Raw genomic sequence first — 25,610 nt, forward strand, 5'->3', positions numbered from 1 at the left:
CCGCAATCCTGCACCTTAGTGAATTGTTTGGTATAGAACATCTTGCTTTTCGTCCGCCAGCAAATACCCATCGTGTTCCTGTATTTAGTGCAAACTTTTATATGTTCTTGGCATTCTGGGCTTGGACCACAAGGCCCACCAACAAGAAATGCAAAACTTCTAAGGGTTATTGTTTTTTTTTTTAATTTTAGCAGAATAATTTCGTGCTTTTGTGTAAATGTCCTGGCGCGGGGTCCTGTCGCTGTGTACGTGTTCAGTTTCTTCAAAGGAACGTTTTATTTGATTTTAATTTGTAATGTGCATCATGGATTTTGCACGATCAAATTTTTTTTATAGTTATTGTCAAACACGATAGGTGTATACGGTATAGGCACTTAAAGATACGCTACGGCGAGGCGCTACTACGGCTACCGGAAGTAAAAACGACACCTGTGTTGTCATGCAAAGACTTATAGTACGGCTTTACCGCCGTAGCTTCGCTTTCTGATACGGCGAAGTGCTCTGGTTGACGTACTCTGACTACGTGAGTATAAATTTTCGTTTTCTTCCTATGCTATTTGTTTTGAAAACAACCCGTCGGAAAGGCTGATTAGTGTGACAAGGGAGCTTCGTAAGTATTGAGAAGTTACGAATTTTAATTGCTGTACAAAGTGTCTTTCCAGTTTTATGGTGTCTGCCTACAGTTTTTTCTTGGCCATACCTACAATTTGTTAGCGACCTTCCCTCACTCGGATCGATATGAAAATTACACTAATATATTGGTTTTAGACTGACGTTTCATTAAATATATTTTTAAGGAAATCGATATTTCCATGGCAACGGTAAACAGAAAACCGCCATATGAGTAAATCCTGATTTTTGCGTGAATCCGATTTACCGCTAAAAAACTAATATCAGCATCTTAAACTATGATGTACTGCAAATAAAATATTCAAGAATTAAAACATTCTGTATGTTTGATTTCGAATAAATCGCAAACATGTTTCAAATTGTACTTTTGTATAGCGATAATAAATGGACCGAGTCACAAACACTACGTAGACGAAGTAATCTCAAATAACGCGAAAATGTTAATTAACAATTATTGGATGAGGTTGAGCATGATAGCGATAATTATCAAGGCCAAAGTTTCTATTATCTGCCGAAGCCGAAGGCTGAGGCGGATAACAGAAACTGAGGCCTTGATAATTATCGCTATCATGCGAAAACCGAATCCAATAATTGTTTTATTATGCACATTCCTGAGCTGCACTTGTAAAGACAAGAGCGCGCACAAAATATACTTTTATAAGCTTACAACCTTTCGTCACTTCTGCATGCTAAAACTATTGTCTGTAGGTATGACGTCACTTCTACATATGTAAAATCTAATGTCTGTAGGTATGACGTAAGAGAAACAGCAAGCAAGAATTAGCTGCGTGCTTATAGCCAATCAAAATCAAGCTGGTGACACCAATGTATAATAATTAATCTTATCTTTCGACGTCGTGAAAGTTTTGTTGAGTTTGCTTCCAGACCTAATTATATAATCTCTGTTTGGAAGACCTTATCCCGTTATGTTACAGTTATCAATTAAGAGCTTTCTCCATAGATGTCTAAATCTGCTGCAAGATATGAATTCTTCCTGTCTACTGAAAGTTCCAGCGTCAATTATATATCATACGGTTAGTCTCCTTTTACAAATTTAAAAAAAAGGGGGATGTGGTATCCAAGTAAGGGGTGGATAATGAAAGGGCCTTTGTTAACATATTGTACTATTCTCCTCGTGCCACCCACCGCAGATGACCCCATTTTCGCCAGATGATTAATTTAAGGTTCCTTCGACAGTCTTTTATCCATGAAATACCAAGAGATTTGGCAGCGTAGACTTGTTCGATATTCGTAACTCCTTACTTAAAGTCACGAGGATAGCCAAAGTTGGCAACGTTATGATTAGAGGCAGTACTTGTAAATTTAGCTTTTGAGGCGATTTAAACTAATTTATTTCATATGAGCCAGTTTTAAATATTCTCCTGATAAAAATTTGTACCATTTTGTAATTCAACAAAATTCGGCTAGTCAGAGAAACAGATATAATGTGCATTTTGAGCTTTGTTTTGGTACGCGCTGCCATGTAGAACAGATTATATAAATAATATGCAATTTGCGAGGGAAAGTAATCATCAGTATACAATTTGCTGTGACAATTTATGATTTGCACTTCGATGGTATTCTGAAGACAATTTTCCTAAGATATTTAATTAAATACTTGCAAGATGCATGTACTCACAATCCCCTTAGTTGTGATAAGTTTTGAAATATTCCTTGAGGCAGCACTTCGATTTGATTGTCGCTAAGGTCCCTGTAAGAAATGAAACGAAAGCTAACGTTCATAAAAACCGTTAAAGTGACAATAAAGAAAAGGACTTTCACATTTATGACAACCTACAGAATAGTAACAAACGTAACGTTATGTGTTCATGTTCGTAACGCTATGTATGCGTATATTTCTCTTTCGAAGGCAACGGCGTCAGCTTGCAAAGAGAGGGTAAACGTTGTTCAATACTGTAAACTAGATTCCATCCGAAAAAGAGATAGTTCGAACGAGGCAATAGGCAAGACCGTTAGGTAGAAAGGACGGACGGAACTGAACTGAAGTAAAGGTAAAAGGTAAAGGGTAAAAGTAAACTTTATTTTAAACTGGCAACATGTGGGAATCAATCATGTGACAATTTTATTACATTAACACAAGGTGTATTTTTTAGTTCATTTTGCTTCCAGACCTAATTCCATAATCTCTGTTTGCGAGACCTTAACCTGTTATGTCACAATTATTGAGTGAGGGTTTTTCCCATAGATGTCCAAACCTTCTGCAAGATATGAATTCTTCCTGTCTACTGAAGGTTCCAGCGTTAATTATAAATCATAGGGTTAATCTCCTTTTAAAAATTTCAAAAAACAAAAATAGTGAGGTGTGGCATCGAATTAAGGGCTGGATAATGAACGGACCTTTGTTAACCTATTGCACTATTCGCCTCGTGCCACACACTACAGATGACCCCCTTTTCGCCAAATGATTAATTTAAGGTTCCTTTCGACACTCTTTTATCCATGAAATACTTAGAGATTTGGCAGCGTAGACATCTTCGATATTCGTAACTCCTAACATAAAGTCACGAAAATAACCAAAGTTGTCAACGTTATAATCAGAAGCAGTACTTGTAAATTTAGTTTTTGAGGCGATTTAAACTAGTTTATTTCATATGAGCCAGTTTTAAATATTCTCCTGATAAAAATTTGTACCATTTTGAAATTCAACAAAATTCGGCTAGTCAGAGAAACAGATATAATGTGCATTTTGAGCTTTGTTTTTGTACGCGCTGCCATGTAGAACAGATTATATAAATAAACTACAACTTGCGAGCGAAAGTAATAATCAATAAACCATTTGCTGATTTATGATTAGCACTTCGATGTAGTTCTGACAATTTTCTTAAACTATTTAATTTAAACTATTTAATTTAAAATACTTGCCAGATGCATGTACTTACAATTCCCTTAGTTGTGATAAGTTTTGAAATATTCCTTGAGGCAGCACTTCGATTTGATTGTCGCTAAGGTCCCTGTAAGAAATGAAACGAAAGCTAACGTTCATAAAAACCGTTAAAGTGACAATAAAGAAAAGGACTTTCACATTTATGACAACCTACAGAATAGTAACAAAACGTAACGTTATGTGTTCATGTTCGTAACGCTATGTATGCGTATATTTTTTCTTTCGAAGGCAACGGAGTCAGCTTGCAAAGAGAGGGTAAACGTTGTTCAATACTGTAAACTAGATTCCATCCGAAAAAGAGATAGTTCGAACGAGGCAATAGGCAAGACCGTTAGGTAGAAAGGACGGACGGAACTGAACTAAAGTAAAGGTAAAAGGTAAAGGGTAAAAGTAAACTTTATTTTAAACTGGCAACATGTGGGAATCAATCATGTGACAATTTTATTACATTAACACAAGGTGTATTTTTTAGTTCTTTTTGCTTCCAGACCTAATTCCATAATCTCTGTTTGCGAGACCTTATCCTGTTATGTCACAATTATTGAGTGAGGGTTTTTCCCATAGATGTCCAAACCTTCTGCAAGATATGAACTCTTCCTGTCTACTGAAGGTTCCAGCGTTAATTATAAATCATAGGGTTAATCTCCTTTTAAAAATTTCAAAAAACAAAAATAGTGAGGTGTGGCATCGAATTAAGGGCTGGATAATGAACGGGCCTTTGTTAACCTATTGCACTATTCGCCTCGTGCCACACACTACAGATGACCCCCTTTTCGCCAAATGATTAATTTAAGGTTCCTTTCGACACTCTTTTATCCATGAAATACTTAGAGATTTGGCAGCGTAGACATCTTCGATATTCGTAACTCCTAACATAAAGTCACGAAAATAACCAAAGTTGTCAACGTTATAATCAGAAGCAGTACTTGTAAATTTAGTTTTTGAGGCGATTTAAACTAATTTATTTCATATGAGCCAGTTTTAAATATTCTCCTGATAAAAATTTGTACCATTTTGTAATTCAACAAAATTCGGCTAGTCAGAGAAACAGATATAATGTGCATTTTGAGCTTTGTTTTGGTACGCGCTGCCTTGTAGGACAGATTATATAAATAATATGCAATTTGCGAGGGAAAGTAATCATCAGTATACAATTTGCTGTGACAATTTATGATTTGCACTTCGATGGTATTCTGAAGACAATTTTCCTAAGATATTTAATTAAATACTTGCAAGATGCATGTACTCACAATCCCCTTAGTTGTGATAAGTTTTGAAATATTCCTTGAGGCAGCACTTCGATTTGATTGTCGCTAAGGTCCCTGTAAGAAATGAAACGAAAGCTAACGTTCATAAAAACCGTTAAAGTGACAATAAAGAAAAGGACTTTCACATTTATGACAACCTACAGAATAGTAACAAAACGTAACGTTATGTGTTCATGTTCGTAACGCTATGTATGCGTATATTTCTCTTTCGAAGGCAACGGCGTAAGCATGCAAAGAGAGGGTAAACGTTGTTCAATACTGTAAACTAGATTCCATCCGAAAAAGAGATAGTTCGAACGAGGCAATAGGCAAGACCGATAGGTAGAAAGGACGGACGGAACTGAACTGAAGTAAAGGTAAAAGGTAAAGGGTAAAAGTAAACTTTATTTTAAACTGGCAACATGTGGGAATCAATCATGTGACAATTTTATTACATTAACACAAGGTGTATTTTTTAGTTCTTTTTGCTTCCAGACCTAATTCCATAATCTCTGTTTGCGAGACCTTATCCTGTTATGTCACAATTATTGAGTGAGGGTTTTTCCCATAGATGTCCAAACCTTCTGCAAGATATGAATTCTTCCTGTCTACTGAAGGTTCCAGCGTTAATTATAAATCATAGGGTTAATCTCCTTTTAAAAATTTCAAAAAACAAAAATAGTGAGGTGTGGCATCGAATTAAGGGCTGGATAATGAACGGACCTTTGTTAACCTATTGCACTATTCGCCTCGTGCCACACACTACAGATGACCCCCTTTTCGCCAAATGATTAATTTAAGGTTCCTTTCGACACTCTTTTATCCATGAAATACTTAGAGATTTGGCAGCGTAGACATCTTCGATATTCGTAACTCCTAACATAAAGTCACGAAAATAACCAAAGTTGTCAATGTTATAATCAGAAGCAGTACTTGTAAATTTAGTTTTTGAGGCGATTTAAACTAATTTATTTCATATGAGCCAGTTTTAAATATTCTCCTGATAAAAATTTGTACCATTTTGTAATTCAACAAAATTCGGCTAGTCAGAGAAACAGATATAACGTGCATTTTGAGCTTTGATTTGGTACGCGCTGCCTTGTAGGACAGATTATATAAATAATATGCAATTTGCGAGGGAAAGTAACCATCAGTATACAATTTGCTGTGACAATTTATGATTTGCACTTCGATGGTATTCTGAAGACAATTTTCCTAAGATATTTAATTAAATACTTGCAAGATACATGTACTCACAATCCCCTTAGTTGTGATAAGTTTTGAAATATTCCTTGAGGCAGCACTTCGATTTGATTGTCGCTAAGGTCCCTGTAAAAAATGAAACGAAAGCTAACGTTCATAAAAACCGTTAAAGTGACAATAAAGAAAAGGACTTTCACATTTATGACAACCTACAGAATAGTAACAAAACGTAACGTTATGTGTTCATGTTCGTAACGCTATGTATACGTATATTTCTCTTTCGAAAGCAACGGCGTCAGCTTGCAAAGAGAGGGTTAACGTTGTTCAATACTGTAAACTAGATTCCATCCGAAAAAGAGATAGTTCGAACGAGGCAATAGGCAAGACCGATAGGTAGAAAGGACGGACGGAACTGAACTGAAGTAAAGGTAAAAGGTAAAGGGTAAAAGTAAACTTTATTTTAAACTGGCAACATGTGGGAATCAATCATGTGACAATTTTATTACATTAACACAAGGTGTATTTTTTAGTTCTTTTTGCTTCCAGACCTAATTCCATAATCTCTGTTTGCGAGACCTTATCCTGTTATGTCACAATTATTGAGTGAGGGTTTTTCCCATAGATGTCCAAACCTTCTGCAAGATATGAATTCTTCCTGTCTACTGAAGGTTCCAGCGTTAATTATAAATCATAGGGTTAATCTCCTTTTAAAAATTTCAAAAAACAAAAATAGTGAGGTGTGGCATCGAATTAAGGGCTGGATAATGAACGGACCTTTGTTAACCTCTTGCACTATTCGCCTCGTGCCACACACTACAGATGACCCCCTTTTCGCCAAATGATTAATTTAAGGTTCCTTTCGACACTCTTTTATCCATGAAATACCAAGAGATTTGGCAGCGTAGACATCTTCGATATTCGTGACTCCTAACTTAAAGTCACGAGAATAACCAAAGTTGTCAACGTTATAATCAGAAGCAGTACTTGTAAATTTAGCTTTTGAGGCGATTTAAACTAATTTATTTCATATGAGCCAGTTTTAAATATTCTCCTGATAAAAATTTGTACCATTTTGTAATTCAACAAAATTCGGCTAGTCAGAGAAACAGATATAATGTGCATTTTGAGCTTTGTTTTGGTACGCGCTGCCTTGTAGGACAGATTATATAAATAATATGCAATTTGCGAGGGAAAGTAACCATCAATATACAATTTTCTGTGACAATTTATGATTTGCACTTCGATGGTATTCTGATGACAATTTTTATAAGATTTTTAATTAAATACTTGCAAGATGCATGTACTCACAATCTCCTTAGTTGTGATAAGTTTTGAAATATTCCTTGAGGCAGCACTTCGATTTGATTGTCGCTAAGGTCTCTGTAAAAAATGAAACGAAAGCTAACGTTCATAAAAACCGTTAAAGTGGCAATAAAGAAAAGGAGTTTCACATTAATGACGACCTACAGAATATTAACAAAACGTAACGCTATGTATGCGTATATTTCTCTTTCGAAGGCAACGGCGTCAGCTTGCAAAGAGAGGGTAAACGTTGTTCAATACGAGGCAATAGGCAAGACCGATAGGTAGAAAGGACGGACAGAACTGAACTGAAGTAAAGGTAAAAGGTAAAGGGTAAAAGTAAACTTTTTTTATGCAGGGTGGCCCATTCAGCACAGTGGCTGGTATCCAGAGGGGCCCTGCTAAATACAATTTCTAAAAATATAAAATGTCTACTAGTTTAAAATAGTTGTAAAATGTAAACTGTACATAGCATTATTTTTACTTGGAATTACATAATTCAATTTACACTTAAAGTCGAGTAAAATTAATAATAAGTAAATATTTAATACAGAATAGATATTTACTCTAATAAATATCTCGAAAGTTACGGTTTAAAACTCATTAACTTATTAAAACGCATACATCAAACCATAAAACTCCCAAAGCAACGATCCCCTAAAAGTAGCGACCATCCGTAAGTCGCGATAAAACTTCACCATAAGTAGCGATCTCAAGTGTTAGTTGACTTTTGGGAAATAAAAGAGGGAATAACTTGTATCGAGGACGATACAAGAAATAGTTTTTACGCAAAGAGCGAAAATCGTTCTTGTTATAGTTTGTAGTGCCATTACTGGGCGTGATCTGTCGATTTATATACATGCGCACTACGTTTTAGCTCCTCGTGTGAAAAATAAAAATCCTTGTGTTTATCTGGGTTTGTTCTTCTAATGTCTGTACGTAAGTCCTGAATCCACGGACCCAAAACCACAACATGATGTCAGAAGCTGTCGACCAATAACTTCGTCAGGATTTCTAAGCGAATTCAGGCAAAAGGTCGGTGCACTTTCACGTTTTGATTGAGCAGAACACATCGCATCGCAAACCACAGCGAAAACAAACATGGCGGAACTTGCTGGTCTACTAACATCACGCATGGATTGCTCTTCATCGGACGTGACCCAAGCACTTAAAAAATTCAATACCATGTGTGAACTATACTTGTCTGGTCCTCAAAGGACAAAAGCGAAGAAGAGAAAGTTAGTTATCTGTTAATATGGTCAGGCGAAGAAGGCATCAAGCTGGTCTCCACGTGGTCGCTCACAGCCGATGAAAAGAAAAAGCTCAGCACGTACTGGAAAAAGTTTAAGGAATACGTAGCGCCCAAAAGTAACTTCGGATTGCCGCGATACAAGCTTCGCACCGAACATCTATCTTTTGGTATACGTCACGTGGAATGATGACGTCAAATCACGTGACAATTACATCATAATGTCAAAACAGCCGCCATCTTAAATGTCAAAATTTTTCCAAAGCGCCAGAAAACCATCCAGAATTACTGCAAAGTATTGAAAATCAGTAAGATGGTGCTTAAAAACCATTAAAGTTGATTTTCATTAATAGAAACATGGAAATTACAAATTTGGGTAAATATGTCTGTCAAAATGTCGTTGCCATGGCGACGTGAAGTTCCTAACACAACAACCTATTCTTTTAAATTATTTTTAGCCAATTTTTAGATAAACTCGCAAAGTTTGGTAGCGTTTGGTTGAATCCTGAAAAAAACTTATTAGCGTTCAAAGTCAGCGCGGGCCTCAAAGCTCTCCTCCCCCCCGGTCTGAACACAGTTAAAACAGGAACCGGGAGAAACTCCTTTCTCAAAAAGTTTCGCCTCAAAGTGAAAGAGTGCAAGTACACAAGCCCTAAAAAGCCTATCATCGACGCGCTAATCTTCGGATCTAACAACCTGCGTGTACAGTCGAAGCTCCTGGGACACAATACGACCCTCACACTCGACAAGGCGATTGACACTGCAAAAACTCAGAAGGCGACAAGCAACCAGCTACAAGATATGCGAGGCAGCCAAGACACCACAGTAAACGCTTTGAGACATGGTGGAAATACGCGGGAACGACCAGCACAGGATCCCCAAAAATCACAAGAGACCAGATGTAGACATTGTGGGAACTTTAATGACATGTCTCCACAATCACTCTGTCAAGAGTAGTCATGTGGGCTAGTCTAGATCCTAGAGCCTCGCTTTCATGTTACGATGACGTTATAGGTTGTTTAGACTCTAAAGCCTCGCTTTCGTGTTACGATGACGTCGTAGGTTGTTTAGGGCCTTAAGCCTCGCTATCATGTTAGGATGTCGTCACAATGCCGAGTTTGATGGATGACCGGAAATGAAAAATCGGTAAAAGAGTATTTTCAAAAACCTTGTTATGAATGGCTTGAAGAGAAAAACCATATCAACCGAGTGCTGTCATAGCAACGGAAATTTGTTGAAATAAATAATTCAACAACTGTTGTTGCGTGACCTTCATAATCGCGTGACAATAGGGGGTGGGGGATCCCCCTCTTGTACGTAAAAAGAAGGAGAAACCAAACGGCAGTGAAAAACCGTAAATAGAATGTTCAAAGTATTTATTTTGAAAAATTTTACATTGTTGGTCGTGTGCCAAGGGTCCTAACGACCGGCGCCCGACTTATGAAAAATATGAACATGTGTGGGGGATCACGAGGGAGCAAAGTTTGTTTTGGTTACCGTTGTATGCAGGCGAAGCATGTTTTTCACCTGACGCAATCAAAATAGTGGCGTGTCAAAGAGGGGGTGATCCCCTTAATCTGACGTCATCAAAGTAGTGACGTGCTGGGGGTGTCCCCCTTCACCTGACACTATCTCAAAGGTAGAGCGCTGCGAGTGACTTGCCTGGCTATCGCTCTTCCTTTTATAATAAGTGGGTAAAGGGGATGGAGGGGAGGGTATCCCCCTTTTTGTCGAAACCGAGGGAGGGTTGGCATCGAATCGAGGGTATAAAAAATGAGGGTCTTCACTCACAATTTTCAATCAGTGCTTGGTTGGGTTAATGGTTTGTTTTTGTAAGGCAGTAAAGTTATTTACACTCGATGTTTTTGTCCAGCTTTATTCTTACAAGACAACAACGTTGTTTACCCTGGAATTTTTTGTCCAATGGATTGATCCCCAAATCACCTCTCTTTTCCAATTTGCTCCTAGGTACTGGCATCTCTGCCAATGAAATTCAATACCAGTCTTTGCCAATAGGGTTTGATAGGCGAATCCTCAACGTTTGATGTTTTACAATACATAATCACATAATAATATTAATGAAATTGTTTATATAGCGCTTTATACGAAAGCTTCACAATTAAAGAAGAAAATTGTCACATGACCAGCGGGAATCGGCCACGTCTCCACTTGCACATTCTCACGTCGTTGGGCCCGTGTTCCATTCTGTTCTTTTTCTGTTTGCTTTTTAGTGCGGAGTCTTTGATTGATCCGTTCCTTGTTTTTTGCGTAATATTGTTTCCATCGTTCGTTGATCCGTTCCCTGTTGTTTACACGGTATTTTCATCGGTAACTGCTGACGCGCTCAGCATTATTTGTACGCCATTGTTTTTGCCGAGCCAGGATTCGCTGTTTGTTCTCTGCATAATATCGTTTCTGATATGCACTCTTTCTCACGGCCTTCTTGTCACTCTCCGGTGATTTGTTGGAGCAATCCATCTTGCGTGACATGTCACTCTCCGGTGATTTGTTGAAGCAATCCATCTTGTGTGACATCTTACAAATAATGAGTTTAACCATACGATCACACTTTCTTATAAGAGTCGCATGGCTAAATCATTGTATCACACTGCGGCTTCAACTTCTTCTTCTCTTTCGTCTTCTTCTTCTTCGTCATCATCAGGCTCATCGGGGAGTAATTTCTTTGTCATGACTCTGTTAAACAGGAATTTCCGTTTCTCCACCGCTGATTCGGCCGCTTCGTCAAAATCCATGTCGTCTTCGTTAATGAAGCGGCGAAGAGTTTTCATGACTTCACGGTGTAGTGCATCACATTTGATACGGTGAGTCCATTTTAAACGCTCTAAGTAGATTCTCCGTAGCCTTCTTCTGCTAAGGGGTAATAGGGCGTTAAAAGCAGCAGTCTCGGCATAGTCTTTGGTTTTACCCTTATTGAGAAACCGTTTGACTTCTGCCATGAACGATTCTCTGAGATCTGCCCCCACGTTTCTACGTAACAGATCCCACGGGTCATAGTCAGTGTCATTGTCTCCCACCTCTCCTTCCTCTTCGGAGCTGCTACTATTTTCCTCTTCCTCCTCTTCCTCTTCAGGCTCCTCTTCCCCTACATTTTCTTCATCGCTTTCACGTTCTGGCTCTGTGTCAAATATATCTGGTGCACGATCTGCCATTGTCTTTTTCTTCCAAAAGGACGTTCCGACAATTTCTGATACACCGTCATTATGTCTGGCCAAAAGGTGCGAAAAACTTAAAGCAGTAAATTTCTCATGGCTAGCTCGTCGCGTGGATTCTTGAAGGCTATGATGTAGTGAGCATTCCTGGAAATACACTTGGCGTATTTACCAGGTGGGAACATGTTATGGCACAGAAACATGACGTATTTATATTTAGCTGGTGATTTTCTGGCGGGGACTGGTGGTTTTTGGCGGATACAACCACCATTTGGCGGTTTTAGGCCGGTTTACCCGCCAGGAGCCACTGTTAAAGGTTTGCACTACTGATCCATCAAAGTTTAAGAGATGGAAAGTGCTGAAAACCGTTAATATCCTCCTTAATTAAATGCTTGTCGGATGCACATACTTACAAATAAAGTAGACTTGATAGGTTTTCAAATATTCCTTCAGGCAGCACTTCTATTTTGTTGTTTCTAAGGTACCTGCAAAAAACAAAAAATCACATGTTGAACGATAACAGTAAGACAGATCGACCCTTATATGCCACACATTTAAGTTGATTAAAAGTATCGACCGATTAAAACTAATTTATTTGATATGAGCCAGTTTTGAATATCCTCCTGATAACAATTTGTACCATTTTGTAATTCAACAAACGCAGCCGGCTAAAGAAACAGATATAATGTGCATTTTGAGCTTTGTTTTTGTACGCGCTGCCATGTAGAACAGATTATATAAATAAACTACAACTTGTGAGCGAAAGTAATAATCAATAAACCATTTGCTGATTTATGATTAGCACTTCGATGTAGTTCTGACAATTTTCTTAAACTATTTAATTTAAACTATTTAATTTAAAATACTTGCCAGATGCATGTACTTACAATTCCCTTAGTTGTGATAAGTTTTGAAATATTCCTTGAGGCAGCACTTCGATTTGATTGTCGCTAAGGTCCCTGTAAGAAATGAAACGAAAGCTAACGTTCATAAAAACCGTTAAAGTGACAATAAAGAAAAGGACTTTCACATTTATGACAACCTACAGAATAGTAACAAAACGTAACGTTATGTGTTCATGTTCGTAACGCTATGTATGCGTATATTTCTCTTTCGAAGGCAACGGCGTCAGCTTGCAAAGAGAGGGTAAACGTTGTTCAATACTGTAAACTAGATTCCATCCGAAAAAGAGATAGTTCGAACGAGGCAATAGGCAAGACCGTTAGGTAGAAAGGACGGACGGAACTGAACTAAAGTAAAGGTAAAAGGTAAAGGGTAAAAGTAAACTTTATTTTAAACTGGCAACATGTGGGAATCAATCATGTGACAATTTTATTACATTAACACAAGGTGTATTTTTTAGTTCTTTTTGCTTCCAGACCTAATTCCATAAAATCTGTTTGCGAGACCTTATCCTGTTATGTCACAATTATTGAGTGAGGGTTTTTCCCATAGATGTCCAAACCTTCTGCAAGATATGAATTCTTCCTGTCTACTGAAGGTTCCAGCGTTAATTATAAATCATAGGGTTAATCTCCTTTTAAAAATTTCAAAAAACAAAAATAGTGAGGTGTGGCATCGAATTAAGGGCTGGATAATGAACGGGCCTTTGTTAACCTATTGCACTATTCGCCTCGTGCCACACACTACAGATGACCCCCTTTTCGCCAAATGATTAATTTAAGGTTCCTTTCGACACTCTTTTATCCATGAAATACTTAGAGATTTGGCAGCGTAGACTTGTTCGATATTCGTAACTCCTAACTTAAAGTCATGAAAATAACCAAAGTTGTCAACGTTATAATCAGAAGCAGTACTTGTAAATTTAGTTTTTGAGGCGATTTAAACTAATTTATTTCATATGAGCCAGTTTTAAATATTCTCCTGATAAAAATTTGTACCATTTTGTAATTCAACAAAATTCGGCTAGTCAGAGAAACAGATATAATGTGCATTTTGAGCTTTGTTTTGGTACGCGCTGCCTTGTAGGACAGATTATATAAATAATATGCAATTTGCGAGGGAAAGTAACCATCAATATACAATTTTCTGTGACAATTTATGATTTGCACTTCGATGGTATTCTGAAGACAATTTTCCTAAGATATTTAATTAAATACTTGCCAGATGCATGTACTCACAATCTCCTTAGTTGTGATAAGTTTTGAAATATTCCTTGAGGCAGCACTTCGATTTGATTGTCGCTAAGGCCCCTGTAAAAAATGAAACGAAAGCTAACGTTCATAAAAACCGTTAAAGTGACAATAAAGAAAAGGACTTTCACATTTATGACAGTCTACAGAATATTAACAAAACGTAACGTTATGTGTTCATGTTCGTAACGCTATGTATGCGTATATTTCTCTTTCGAAAGCAACGGCGTCAGCTTGCAAAGAGAGGGTAAACGTTGTTCAATACTGTAAACTAGATTCCATCCGAAAAAGAGATAGTTCGAACGAGGCAATAGGCAAGACCGATGGGTAGAAAGGACGGACAGAACTGACCTGAAGAAAACTGTTCATACCATTATTTTTTACTCCGAATTACATAATTCAATTTACACTTTAAGTCGAGTAAAATTAATAATAAGTAAATATTTAATGCAGAATAGATATTTACTCTAGTAAATATGTCGATAGTTACGGTTTAAAGCTCATAAGGACAAAGTGTTATAAAGAAATACGCAAAAAAGCTAAAATCGTTCTTGTTATAGTATGTAGTGCCATTACTGGGCATGATCTGCGGACCTATGTACATGCGCACTACGTTCCAGCTCCTCTCGGTAGAGATTAAAATGTGTTGATCTGAGCTTGTTCTCCTAATGATTGTACATAAATCCTGATTCCACGGACCCGAAACCACAACATGCTGTCAGAAGCTGACGACCAATAACTTCGTCAGGATATTTAAGCGAATTCAGGCACAGGCCGGTGCACTTTCACGCTTTGACTGAGCTGAACACATCGCATCGCAAACCACAGCGAAAACAAACATGGTTGAACTTGCTGGTCTACCAACTCCACGCATGGATTGGTCTTCATCGGACGTGCCTCAAGCACTCAAAAAATTCTAAAACATGTGTGAGCTATACTTCTCTGGTCCCATAAAGGACAAATGCTAAGAAGGGCCAGTTAGTTATCTGTTAATATGGTCAGGCGAAGAAGGCATCAAGCTGGTCTCCACGTGGTCGCTCGCAGCCGATGAAAACAAAAGCTCAGCACTTACTGGGAAAAGTTTAAGGAATACGTAGCGCCCAAAAGTAACTTCAGATTGTCGCGATACAAGCTTCGCACCTTAATCCTATTCAGACTGGGCTTTTTGCACCTTCTGGGATCGGGGGGGAGACCGGGGGCGCCCCCCCCCCACACACACACCTTATGTAACTTCGAGAACATTTAAGCAATCATAATGAAACTTATAGGATGAATAAAAGGTCCGAATATCTATCTTTTGGTATACGTCACGTGGGATGATGCCACATCACGTGGTAATAACATCATGATGTCAAAACAACCGCCATTTTGGATGTCAAAAATTTTTCAAAACGCCAGAAAACCACCCAAATTACTGCAAAGTATTCAAAATCAGTAAGACCATGCAAAAAACCGTAAAAAGGTGAAAATAATTGCATTACAGTAGATTTTCATAAAAAGAAACACAAAAATTTTGGGAAAATATGCCTGTCAAAATGTCGTTGCCATGGCGACGGAAAGTACCTGACACAACAACTTATTCTTCCAAATCATTCTTAGATAATTTTTAGATAAACTCGCAAAGTTTAGCAGCGTTTGGTTGAATCCTGAAAAATTTATTAGCGTTCAAAGTCAGCGCCGGCCTCAACGCCCCCTGGTCTGAACAGGATTAAAACAGGAACCGGGAGAAACTGTCGACTCCTTTCTCAAAAAGTTTCGCCTCAAAGTGAAAGAGTGCAAGTACACAAGCCCTAAAGAGCATATCATCGACGCGCTAATCTTCGGATCTAACAACCCGCGTGTACAGTCGAAGCTCCTGGAACACAATGTGACCCTCACACTCGACAAGGCGATTGACACTGCAAAAACTCAGAAGGCGACAAGCAACCAGCGACAAGATATGCGTGGCAGCCAAGACACCACAGTAAATGCCTTGAGACATGGTGGAAATACGCGGGAACGACCAGCACAGGATCCCCAAAAATCACAAGAGACCAGATATGGACATTGTGGGAACTTTAATGACATGTCTCCACAATCACTCTGTAAAGTACATGGAACAAGTTGCAAGGGTTGTGGCAAGTGGAACTATTGGAGCCAGGTGTGTCGTTCTGGCCAAAAGACCAAGACTAGCAGTAGACAAGCCAAACGTGCTGGCCAAGGACACAAACAAAGACAAGGAATAAATGCCCTGGATACCACTGAACCAGATTATTACGCACCAACGGGAGCCATACCAGGTATTCCCAACTGTACTAACAGTAACTGTAGTAACAACAGTTAATTAGGTAAGGTATTCCATAATTAACGTCCCCCGTATATGATGTTTTGAACGGGCCAATTATCGTGAGTTTTATTTTGTTAGGGATATATTAACTGGCAGACAGCTGTTTTATATGTCTGCGGTTTAACTGCGAGCATTTATGTATACCGTTAACATTAGCTGATATTGTCCCTGTTTGCTATCAAATTGATCATTTCGTTGTTGTTGTTGCATTGTTTTTAGTTTTGTTTTATGACTGCAAAACATTTGAAAAATCAATGAGATTGTTTTGACGTTAAAGATATAATGCTACCAATTGAAATAATTCGTTTTTTCTGTATCCGTCATATATTCTTACAGCTAGTAAACCTGAAATATATAAGTTTCAGTGAATCTGGTACAGAAAAAATATGCGAGGATGTCCCCAAGAAGTCAAGCTCTTTTTCAAGCCACCTGTTATTGGTAATGATAAATTAATATTTAATTTACTGTTGCTCATGTTGTATTGAATTAGTACCTTGACTTAAAAGAAAAATGTAATTTAACTAGGTTGCAACTTCAACCGCTGTAATTTAAACCAAAATATCGCTTTACGCTTAGCTCTTTGAGTTTTTTTAGTCAATCCAAGCTTATCACAGACTTTCTTTGACTTTATATCAAACCATAAACCATAAACGATCCCCTAAAGGCAGCGACCATCCGTAAGTAGCAATAAAACTTCACCATAAGTAGCAATCTCAAGAGTTATAAGACTTTTGGGGAATAAAAATGCAATGACATGTATCGAGGATGATACAGTAATTATTCTTTTCTGATGTTAATTATTTTTAACAAATTCTTCAATTTAAACTTGGTCTCCAAATTGCCATACTTTTTGTACCACCAAATTGCAGTTATGCTTATGTTTATATTTTTACCTACCGATGTGTATGTTTTCACATGTGACACGATTATTGTAAGAAAGATCGGCTATACACGCCAAACATTAAACCTAGTAAAAAGTATTGACCCTTCGAATATGAGTAGCGACCCACTGGAAGTAACGGAAGGAAAACGTTGTTCAATCGGAAAGTAACAAGGGTCATTAATTATTTTAAAGTGTGATCAGAATTAGGGCTTCCAGCCTTAATTCTGTACAGTCTCTGTTTGGGGGACCTTTTGATAAGTAAGGGCTGGCTAATGAAAGGGTTTTTATTAACATATTGTACTATTCGCCTCGTGCCACCCACTGCAGATGAACCCTTTTTCGCCAAATTTAGGTATCCCTCGACAGTCTAAATACCGAGAGATTTGGCAGCGTAGACTTCTTCGATATTCGTAACTCCTAACTTAAGTCACGAGAATAGCCAAAGTTGGCAACGTTATAATCAGAAGTAGTACTTGTAAATTTAGTTTTTGAGGCGATTAAAACTAATTTATTTGATATGAGCTAGTTTTAAATATTCTCGTTATAACAATATTTTTACCATTTTTTAATTCAATAAAATTCCGCCAGCCAGAGAAACAGACAAGACGGGTTAAAAAGAACAACGTAAAATACCAGTAATCGAAGCACAAACCCTCAGTTAATCAGTTTAGTTTATGGAACGAGATTTGGTACGAGCAAGTCAATAAGTCAGTCGGTTTTATATTCGTCACGAAGGATAAAGTTCAAGCACAATATCCAGTTATTCTCTGCCCCTGTTAGCTTTGCAAAACGTTGTAATCATTTTTATCATTATCCAGTTTTAAGCAGTTTTTAACAAGTTAAAGTGTTGTTACCGATGATTGGGCATTTGTTTGGTACCATTATATACTGTAGGGGCAACTGTTAAAGGTTTGCAGTACTGATCCATCAAAGTTTAAGAGATGGAAAGTGCTGAAAACCGTTAATAGCCTCCTTAATTGAATACTTGTCAGATGCATGTACTTACAAATTATATACACTTGATAAGTTTTCAAATATTCCTTCTGGCAGCACTTCTATTTTGTTCTGGATAAGGAACCTGCAAAAAACAAAATCACATGTTGAACGATTACAATGAGACAGATCGACTCTTATATGCCACACATTTAAGTTGATTAAAACTATCGACCCCTCGAACAAAGCTAACCACCAGAAGTAATGAACGGAAAACGCTGTTAAATGTGACTGTAACAATGGTAGATACTTTCAAAACTTAACGGTAGTTTTTCCTTAAATTAATCCGTAATTTATCACAGTAATCGAGGGTAAGCTGGATAAGCAAATTATATACATTGAGATATTGTCCTATTTGCATCAGGCCACCAATTGCAAATGGCAGATTTTTCGCCAAATAATTATTTTGTGGCCCAAGACAGTTAAAACTTTAATTATTTGATACGAGCAACTTTTAAGAAGTATTCTGTAATTCAGCGGCATTTTTACTGACAGACACAGAGAGACTCGGATAAACAGGCCGACCGACATACAGACAAACAGACACACAGACACACAGACAGGTAGGCAGGCATGCAGCAGGCAGAGAGGTGGACAGAAAAACAGACAGGCAGACATATATTTAGTAAATAAGCCCCTTCAGGCGGCTGGTATGTCGGCGGATAATGCCCGCGGCTGAGAGATTGTCCGAAAAATAATCATTTGGCCGAGAAGCGAAGCTTCGAGGGCAAATGTGAAATTATGAGGACAATCTCTCAGCCAAGGGCATTATCCGCCGACATACCAGCAAGCCAGAAAGGGGTTTATTTATTTTATTACCCTCCGATTAATTTTCACCCGCGTCTCAGAAAGCACTTGAAAAAAAAAGCCAGTGGCGATCGGATGACGATTGCAAATGACGTAAGCAAGTACCATTGATTGGTTGAATTCATTTTATTCAAACTGTGATTGGATTAAAACTTGACAGATTGTCATGTCAAACATGCTCTCGCAACGCCCCCTAGATCAAAAACTCGAAAACTCGGCGCTTTTATAATAATTTTACTATTGCGCTGTTCAAAGAAACCGGTCAAAAAACGTGTTAAAAGTCTTGGGGGGAAATGAAATCAGTTCAGTTGTCTTTGGGTGGACTGAAAAAGAAATTACAGCCATGGAACACAGAATTTGCGAAGTTTGGAGCAGATGGATTCACATTGAAAGTGGATTGCTGGTGATGAACTTGACTTTGTTGCTGAATGGCGGCAGAGGACGTGGCTGAAAACGATGGAGTAGTTTGAAGAGAAACAGCTGGATGTACAGGCTGAACTGCGTTCTGCTGTGTGATAAACCGACTTACGATCGCGGATGATTCAAACTGTTGCTCGATGGTTGGTCGAGCATTGTAAGCCTCGATGGATTTATCACTGGCGTGGCCCGTTACGCTCTTCACTCGGCAATTTTCTAAACCGGCAGCTTTAAGTACGGTGACCGACGTAGCACGAATGCAATGGGGAATGTAGACATCTGCAAGATTAGCTTTCTTGCACATGTCTGTGAGCAGATTTTCCAGCTTTTGTTTTCCCATCGGCACGTTACAAAACCAGATCTCGTCAGACGCACAGAAAGAACTCGCATTGTGGTTCTTTGGCTTTTGCCACAGGGCATCGCATCTTGGCACCCTTTTCGCCAAATACTTCTCGAGGCAAGTCACAGGACAACGGGGATTTCCTGGCCATGCCATCATCACAGACTGCGTCTCGCCTTCGTTGTCGTTGAGACCACCAGGATGATGTTTCGTTGCTCTCTCGTTCAGGACGAAGTACTTCAGCCCACCAGTTGTTGTTTTTAGCAGTAGGTCACCCGGTTTCATCGCGCGTTGGTTCTCACGGCCTCTCTTGCCAAAGTAAAGAACTGTATAAAACCATGCTGTATTTACCAGACTCTCAGGACTATCCGGGCCGAGTTGGTTGGCGGCGTAAAGGGCTTCAAGGTCCTCACTCGAAATTGGGCGCTTGTGCTTAGTTGACGAAATCAACCCCTGTCGCGCGTGATCTTTCAGTGAAGCATCAAGAGCTTCGTTTGCCGGTTTGAATGCCTTATCTCTAATAATAGAAAACGGCTTTCTTTGAGGAGAACCAGATAAAAATCTGTCGAGCCCGGAACGAATTGCTTTCATGATGTTGCGACTGTACGGTTTTCCTTCAACATTTCTTGCTTCTACGTAAAAACGTTTCAACATGGCCGACAATTCTTCAGGATCCATACTTTCGAGAGTAGTTGGAATTTCTCTCTCTTTTCTCCATGCTAAAAGTTGGACAAGAACGATTTTTTTTTATAGTAAGTACACTTTGTTGTAATTCTGTTTTGTAGCTTACACTATACGACAACTTTGAATGACTCAATTTGAGTTCGCGTTGACTCGTAACTTTTCCTTACCTTCAAATACGTTCACAGCATATTTTGTGGATTTTTTTGTATTTTCCGGAACAGCATTTGCAACTAGTTCCTTAATTTCACCGTCACTAGATTCAACAAAACGTGTACTTTGTTTTTCTTCCATAGGAAATTATAGAATGTTAACACTTTGAACTCTCTTTGTGTGTTCTTGTCACCGAAAAATCGGACGACAAATATCAAATCGGACGGGGGGTATTGCCTGATACCCGTCCTCCGATTTTGTACCACGTGATGCGTTTTGTCCAATGAGCACGCACGAAAATTAATGGGTGGGTTATAAAGAGTGATATACCTCAAGTCTGACAAAGGCATCCCCTTTTGGTAATAACCTCCTGTATAGTAATCCCCACCTACATCCCCAAGAGTAAGTGGTGTTAATTTCGCTGGGATGCCTGTGTACCCAGTCCCTCTTGCGTAAGAAACACGAGTGATGAAACGACTCCTAGCTATCTTTGAACTTCTTTGTATTGTTTAGGATTAAAGTTAATCTCTTTATCCTGCTGTTATCCTCGGACGTACAAGAAAAGCAGATTTACTCTACAATGCTGAAACTTTCAGTAGCTGTACGTTTATCCCTTGCGGAAATTTTAATACTGTCAATCATGTGTCCATGATATTTGACGGCAACGTCAGATATCATTTTTAACCTTTTTTTATTTTTTCCAGTTTTTTGAAACAGAATTGTACGATTTGATTATTTTTGCATTCCTTAAGCATTCCGGCTTGATTTTGCACCAATTTCCGTTATTTTCTGACTTTCTAAGAAAATGATGAAATCCCAGATGACGGATCCAAGATGGCGGCTTTTATGACGTCACGTCACGGGAGTACGCTACGGGCTTTCTACTTAGTGAAAAAATATTTCGCTGCGCCTTAATATGACGTAAGCTCTGGGGAGGGGTTCCATCCACCCTCTTGTACGATGGTGGAGGTATGAGTTTGCTTGTACGTCCGAGGGTTAAGTCTGTTGTATATTAGCTTCATGGAAGCTGAAATATGGTTAGAACTGTCAAAAATCTGATGTATATGAGAATTTATGCGTACAGTTACTGATTGCGTGTTTTGGCAAAATACCGTCTAAGTGAAGTTGGGATCGTCACCTTACTCGACCTCTTTGGTGTACCTGTAAACTTTCTACCGTTATAAGCGTTGATCTTTATGGACTTTGCTCCTTTGCGATGCAAAATGTGCAGATACTTATGAACTGTTTATCCGTTAAATTTGGTACTTGTTCGAGGTGAATGGCTCGGGTTAATGATCCTGGTTTGCATCGGACTCTTATAGAATAATCCGTATACTGCCGTCGCTGTTACTGTGCCACTAGTATCACCGAAGGCATGTAGACAAAAAAGTGGACTGGTTCTTTGGCTGTAGCGAGAGTGCAGGAAATTCTCACTTAATCAAATAGGAATTCCTTGAACTTGCAACACTGTTTTACCAGTTTCTCTGTTTCTAGCACTGAATCCCACGGTGGGTGTTGCTCGCAAACCTCTCTGCGAGTCGATTTTTAGTATAGGTCGTCTTACCCAAGCTGTGGGACTCGCCACTTCTAAGAAGCAAAGGCGCCACAGCCTCCTTGCTCAGGCTGTGGGTTTGCCACTCCAAGACGGTCAAATACTGATGCCTAACTAGTCAGCATTTCTCTCTTACTAGTTTCCAAGGTACAGAGCCTTTGGTAAAGATCACGACCATGGTATCTTTCTGTTTACTCCAAGGAAGTCTCGGTAACTTTGCTTCTTTGGCTTTCACGCACAAATTTTCCTTGTCATATATTCTCCCTTCGTCTCTCAATTCAGCGTTACCCACCACCACATAAGAGTGGCATGTATGTAGTTTAAACTCCGCTACTCAATATACAGTGAAACCTCGATTTAACGAAATGCCAAGAGACTGGGGAAATTTGCTCGTTATATCGAGGGTTCGTTATATCGAAAACCTCGATATAACGAATGTGAGGGAAAACAACCCAAATGTTCGTTATATCGAGGTATAGTTAATAATTGTCTGATATTCCTTAGCTGATGCGTCGAAGATGACTCGTATCTTTGTGCTTTCTGCTCTTTTCTCTTCTGTTGCCTTCAGGGAGGGTCTTACAGGGGCGGTCACTGGCACGGTTCACGGGTAAAAAAATAATAAATCACGGATCACGGATATTAAAATTTTATTTATCCGAATCACGAAAATAATCAAGTAACCTACTACTTTATTATCTTGCTGTTATGCAAAGAAATTCACATTCACGTTTCACGGAAAATCAAATCTGCTAATCCCGCATCACAAAAATATCCCTGTTCGACCCTCTTTGTAAAGAAGGTCAAATCTCACTTTCTTCCTGAAGCTAATCATTAACTCTTTCCACGGTCCCTTGCTCCAGTTGGTCTTGGATTTCATTAATAAATAATTTGTCGCCAATGTTTAGCTTTGTGCCATTGGCTTGCTGTGCCAATATCCATTCATTCATCTTTTTCTTCAGTTTTCTTTTTCTCGACATCATTTTTTGCCAATCTCTGAGAGAGCAACAGATTACGACATTCACCTAGGCTACCAAAATATTAATAGTGCGGTGGTCCATATTAAAATCGTTCTCGTTTAAACTGAATATCTTACGGCACAACAACTAAACCACGGTAAAAGAATATCAAGTTACGGTCTACTCACGGAAAAAAAAAATCATCTTATCAGTATGGCGAATGAAAATCAACTCATGGTAAAAGAAAATCACAGCAAAAGAAATCAACTTAAAGCAAGGGAAAATATGTTCACGATAAACAAATACCGAGTCACGGCGAAAGAAAATGAACTCACAGCACTGAGTAGAGAACCAAGTCTCGGCAAAAATAAGTAAACTCACAGTAAAAAGAAAATAACCTACTCGCGACAAAAAAGAGTCAACTCGTTGCGCGGAAAGAAAGTTAGGGTATTGTATACAAAATGTATACAATTTTTGCAACTATTTTTTTCTGTTAAGTTTCGACTTTAAACGGTTTTACCAGAGAAGCGATGTTATGTAAGGAAAATCAATCTGCATGTTGCAGCTTTGTTTTTGTTCGCGCTGCCGTATATAACAGATTATAAATTAAAAAATCTTATTAAGATTTCACAATGGTTTATTTCTCGTTATAAATAATCAAAATAAGTAGATTACAGCACATAAAGTAGTTTGTACGAATTTTCATTCCCTTGCCGCAAAGTTTTAGAAAACTCACTCGTTTGCTGCGCATTTTTCGCTCTTTCTGACTTAATCTATATAAACTTACAGGACTTTTAGGGCAGCCATATGACGAAATGCACCCGTGGGAAGGTTACTGATTTTATTCCTTTGTAAAGACCTGTTTCCATTTGAAAATGAGCATAAGAGAGATACAATTTAGTATCCTATGTTAATTTATTAGGGCAATCAGTGTTTGACATAATAAAAATTTTGGTTTGTATCTGATCTTAAAAAAAGTTGGTAAAAACGTATAAAACTGAATTTTCGGTAACTCTCTGTTAACTTCATCAGAGTTAAAATTGGTTCAGTTTTGCATAATAAGTATTTTATACACCGCCGGTCTCTAGGGATGTTCCCAATGTTAAATAAACTTGTGGGAAATGCACATGCTCATTCACACAGTCCTGGATAGAATGTAGCGCTTCTAGGAATAGGCGTTGTTTCCTATTGTTGACATTTCTTTCTAAAATTTCTACATAATCCGGATGAATGTCATGGTCTGTTGTTTCCGCGTGAAATCTTATTGCGCTTTCGTAATTAGATCTTGTGCCAGGCTTGTGCTCTGCGCCGCGCGAATTCCATGATCTTTTGCTCTCTCCCACATAGGCAAAATCACATGTTTTACATTTGACTTTGTACACAATTCCCCTGATCTGATTTGTGGCGGGGCGGTCTTTTGGTTTCTTAAAGATACTGCCCAGTGTTTTAACAGGTTTGAAAGTGGTTCTTATGTTTTCTCTGCTAAGCACACATCGAACTCTCTCGGAAACACCCTTTATGTAAGGGATTGAAGCGTAACCCCTTGGACTCTCTTGACCTTCTTGGTTTTCTCAAGAAACCATACAGCCAGAAATTTTTATTATCCTATGTTTAATTCACATTTATATTCCTATACTATTTTAACCGTATTTCTATTAATAATCGACCTTTTTTAAGAATTCATTTCCCCCTTTGAGTCAGATAATGGACTCCTTCTTTTCAGAAACCTTAGTGTAAGTTCGTATAAACTTCTAATAAATATACGTCGTTGAGTAGCCAAAACTACTCTTTGTCAGGATCCCATGGGCTCCTGTGTTTGTGGTGTTGTTTTAAAGAGTTAGCTACAACAAGTGATTTATTGACGTCATTGTTTTTCTCTTCGTTTTCTCGAGTAACGATATTTTCTTGTGTCTTGTCGTTATGATAATTTATTGCCCTGAAATAAATTTCGTTATAGTGTTTACGCAACCCCATGCGAAGGATTTTTTTTATATATAAAATGGCCCATACAGGGAATAAGGTGTGTGAAGTGGCCTATACATGTAAACCAAGGACGAGAGTATTTAAGTAATACCGGGTTTACACCGGCAATTTTTATGTGACAAATATATTTGATTTTGAAGATGGCACAACAATTATTTGTCAACAGTTCAAAGTTAAGTGCGTCAGTAATGACCTTGGTCAGCAGAGTTGCGCATAGAGATACGCTCGCAATGTGCCCAGTGGGAGATTGGGGACCACATATGCTGTCGCAATATTTGCCACATTTTATGTGACGAGTCTTCTACACGAGCAATTTTTCGTATGTGACAACTTTTATTTGTCACATAAAAGCTAACACGCCAGCTTCTCAGCAATTATATTTGTCACTTAAAAAATGGCCAACTTCCCTCGTCTACACGAGCAAATAAAAATTGTCACACAAAACTTGTTCGTGTAAACTGGCTTTAAAAGAGATTATGAAACAAAGAGAGGCAGACAGACAGACAGACAGACAGACAGACAGACAGAGAGCAAGACAGACAGAAAAACACCGACAGACACGCAGACTGGGACTGGCATGACTAGCGTGTAGTCGTGTCTTTGTAGGCTCCGCGTTGCCTTTCGAAATTTTGCCCCGCAGCCGTTTTATGAAAGAGAAAT

The 25,610-nt window shown here is 38.5% G+C and overlaps 1 protein-coding gene across 1 annotated transcript in view; it reads right to left on the reverse strand.

The window, feature by feature from the left end:
- The window catches only part of LOC144664137 (uncharacterized), a 57,766-nt gene extending 49,292 nt beyond the window's left edge, over positions 1-8,474 (reverse strand). Inside the window, exons 1-4 of the mRNA XM_078525258.1 lie at positions 8,227-8,474; positions 6,040-6,111; positions 4,786-4,857; positions 3,531-3,602 (exon numbers count right to left, since the gene is read on the reverse strand). Coding sequence (XP_078381384.1) covers positions 3,531-3,602; positions 4,786-4,857; positions 6,040-6,111; positions 8,227-8,474 — 464 coding nt within the window. The remainder of the gene's footprint in view (positions 1-3,530; positions 3,603-4,785; positions 4,858-6,039; positions 6,112-8,226) is intronic.
- Positions 8,475-25,610: the final 17,136 nt, after the last annotated feature.

Source organism: Oculina patagonica, chromosome 8, assembly GCF_052425735.1.
Source record: "Oculina patagonica isolate OP01 chromosome 8, crgOcupat, whole genome shotgun sequence".
Lineage (NCBI taxonomy): Eukaryota > Metazoa > Cnidaria > Anthozoa > Scleractinia > Oculinidae > Oculina > Oculina patagonica.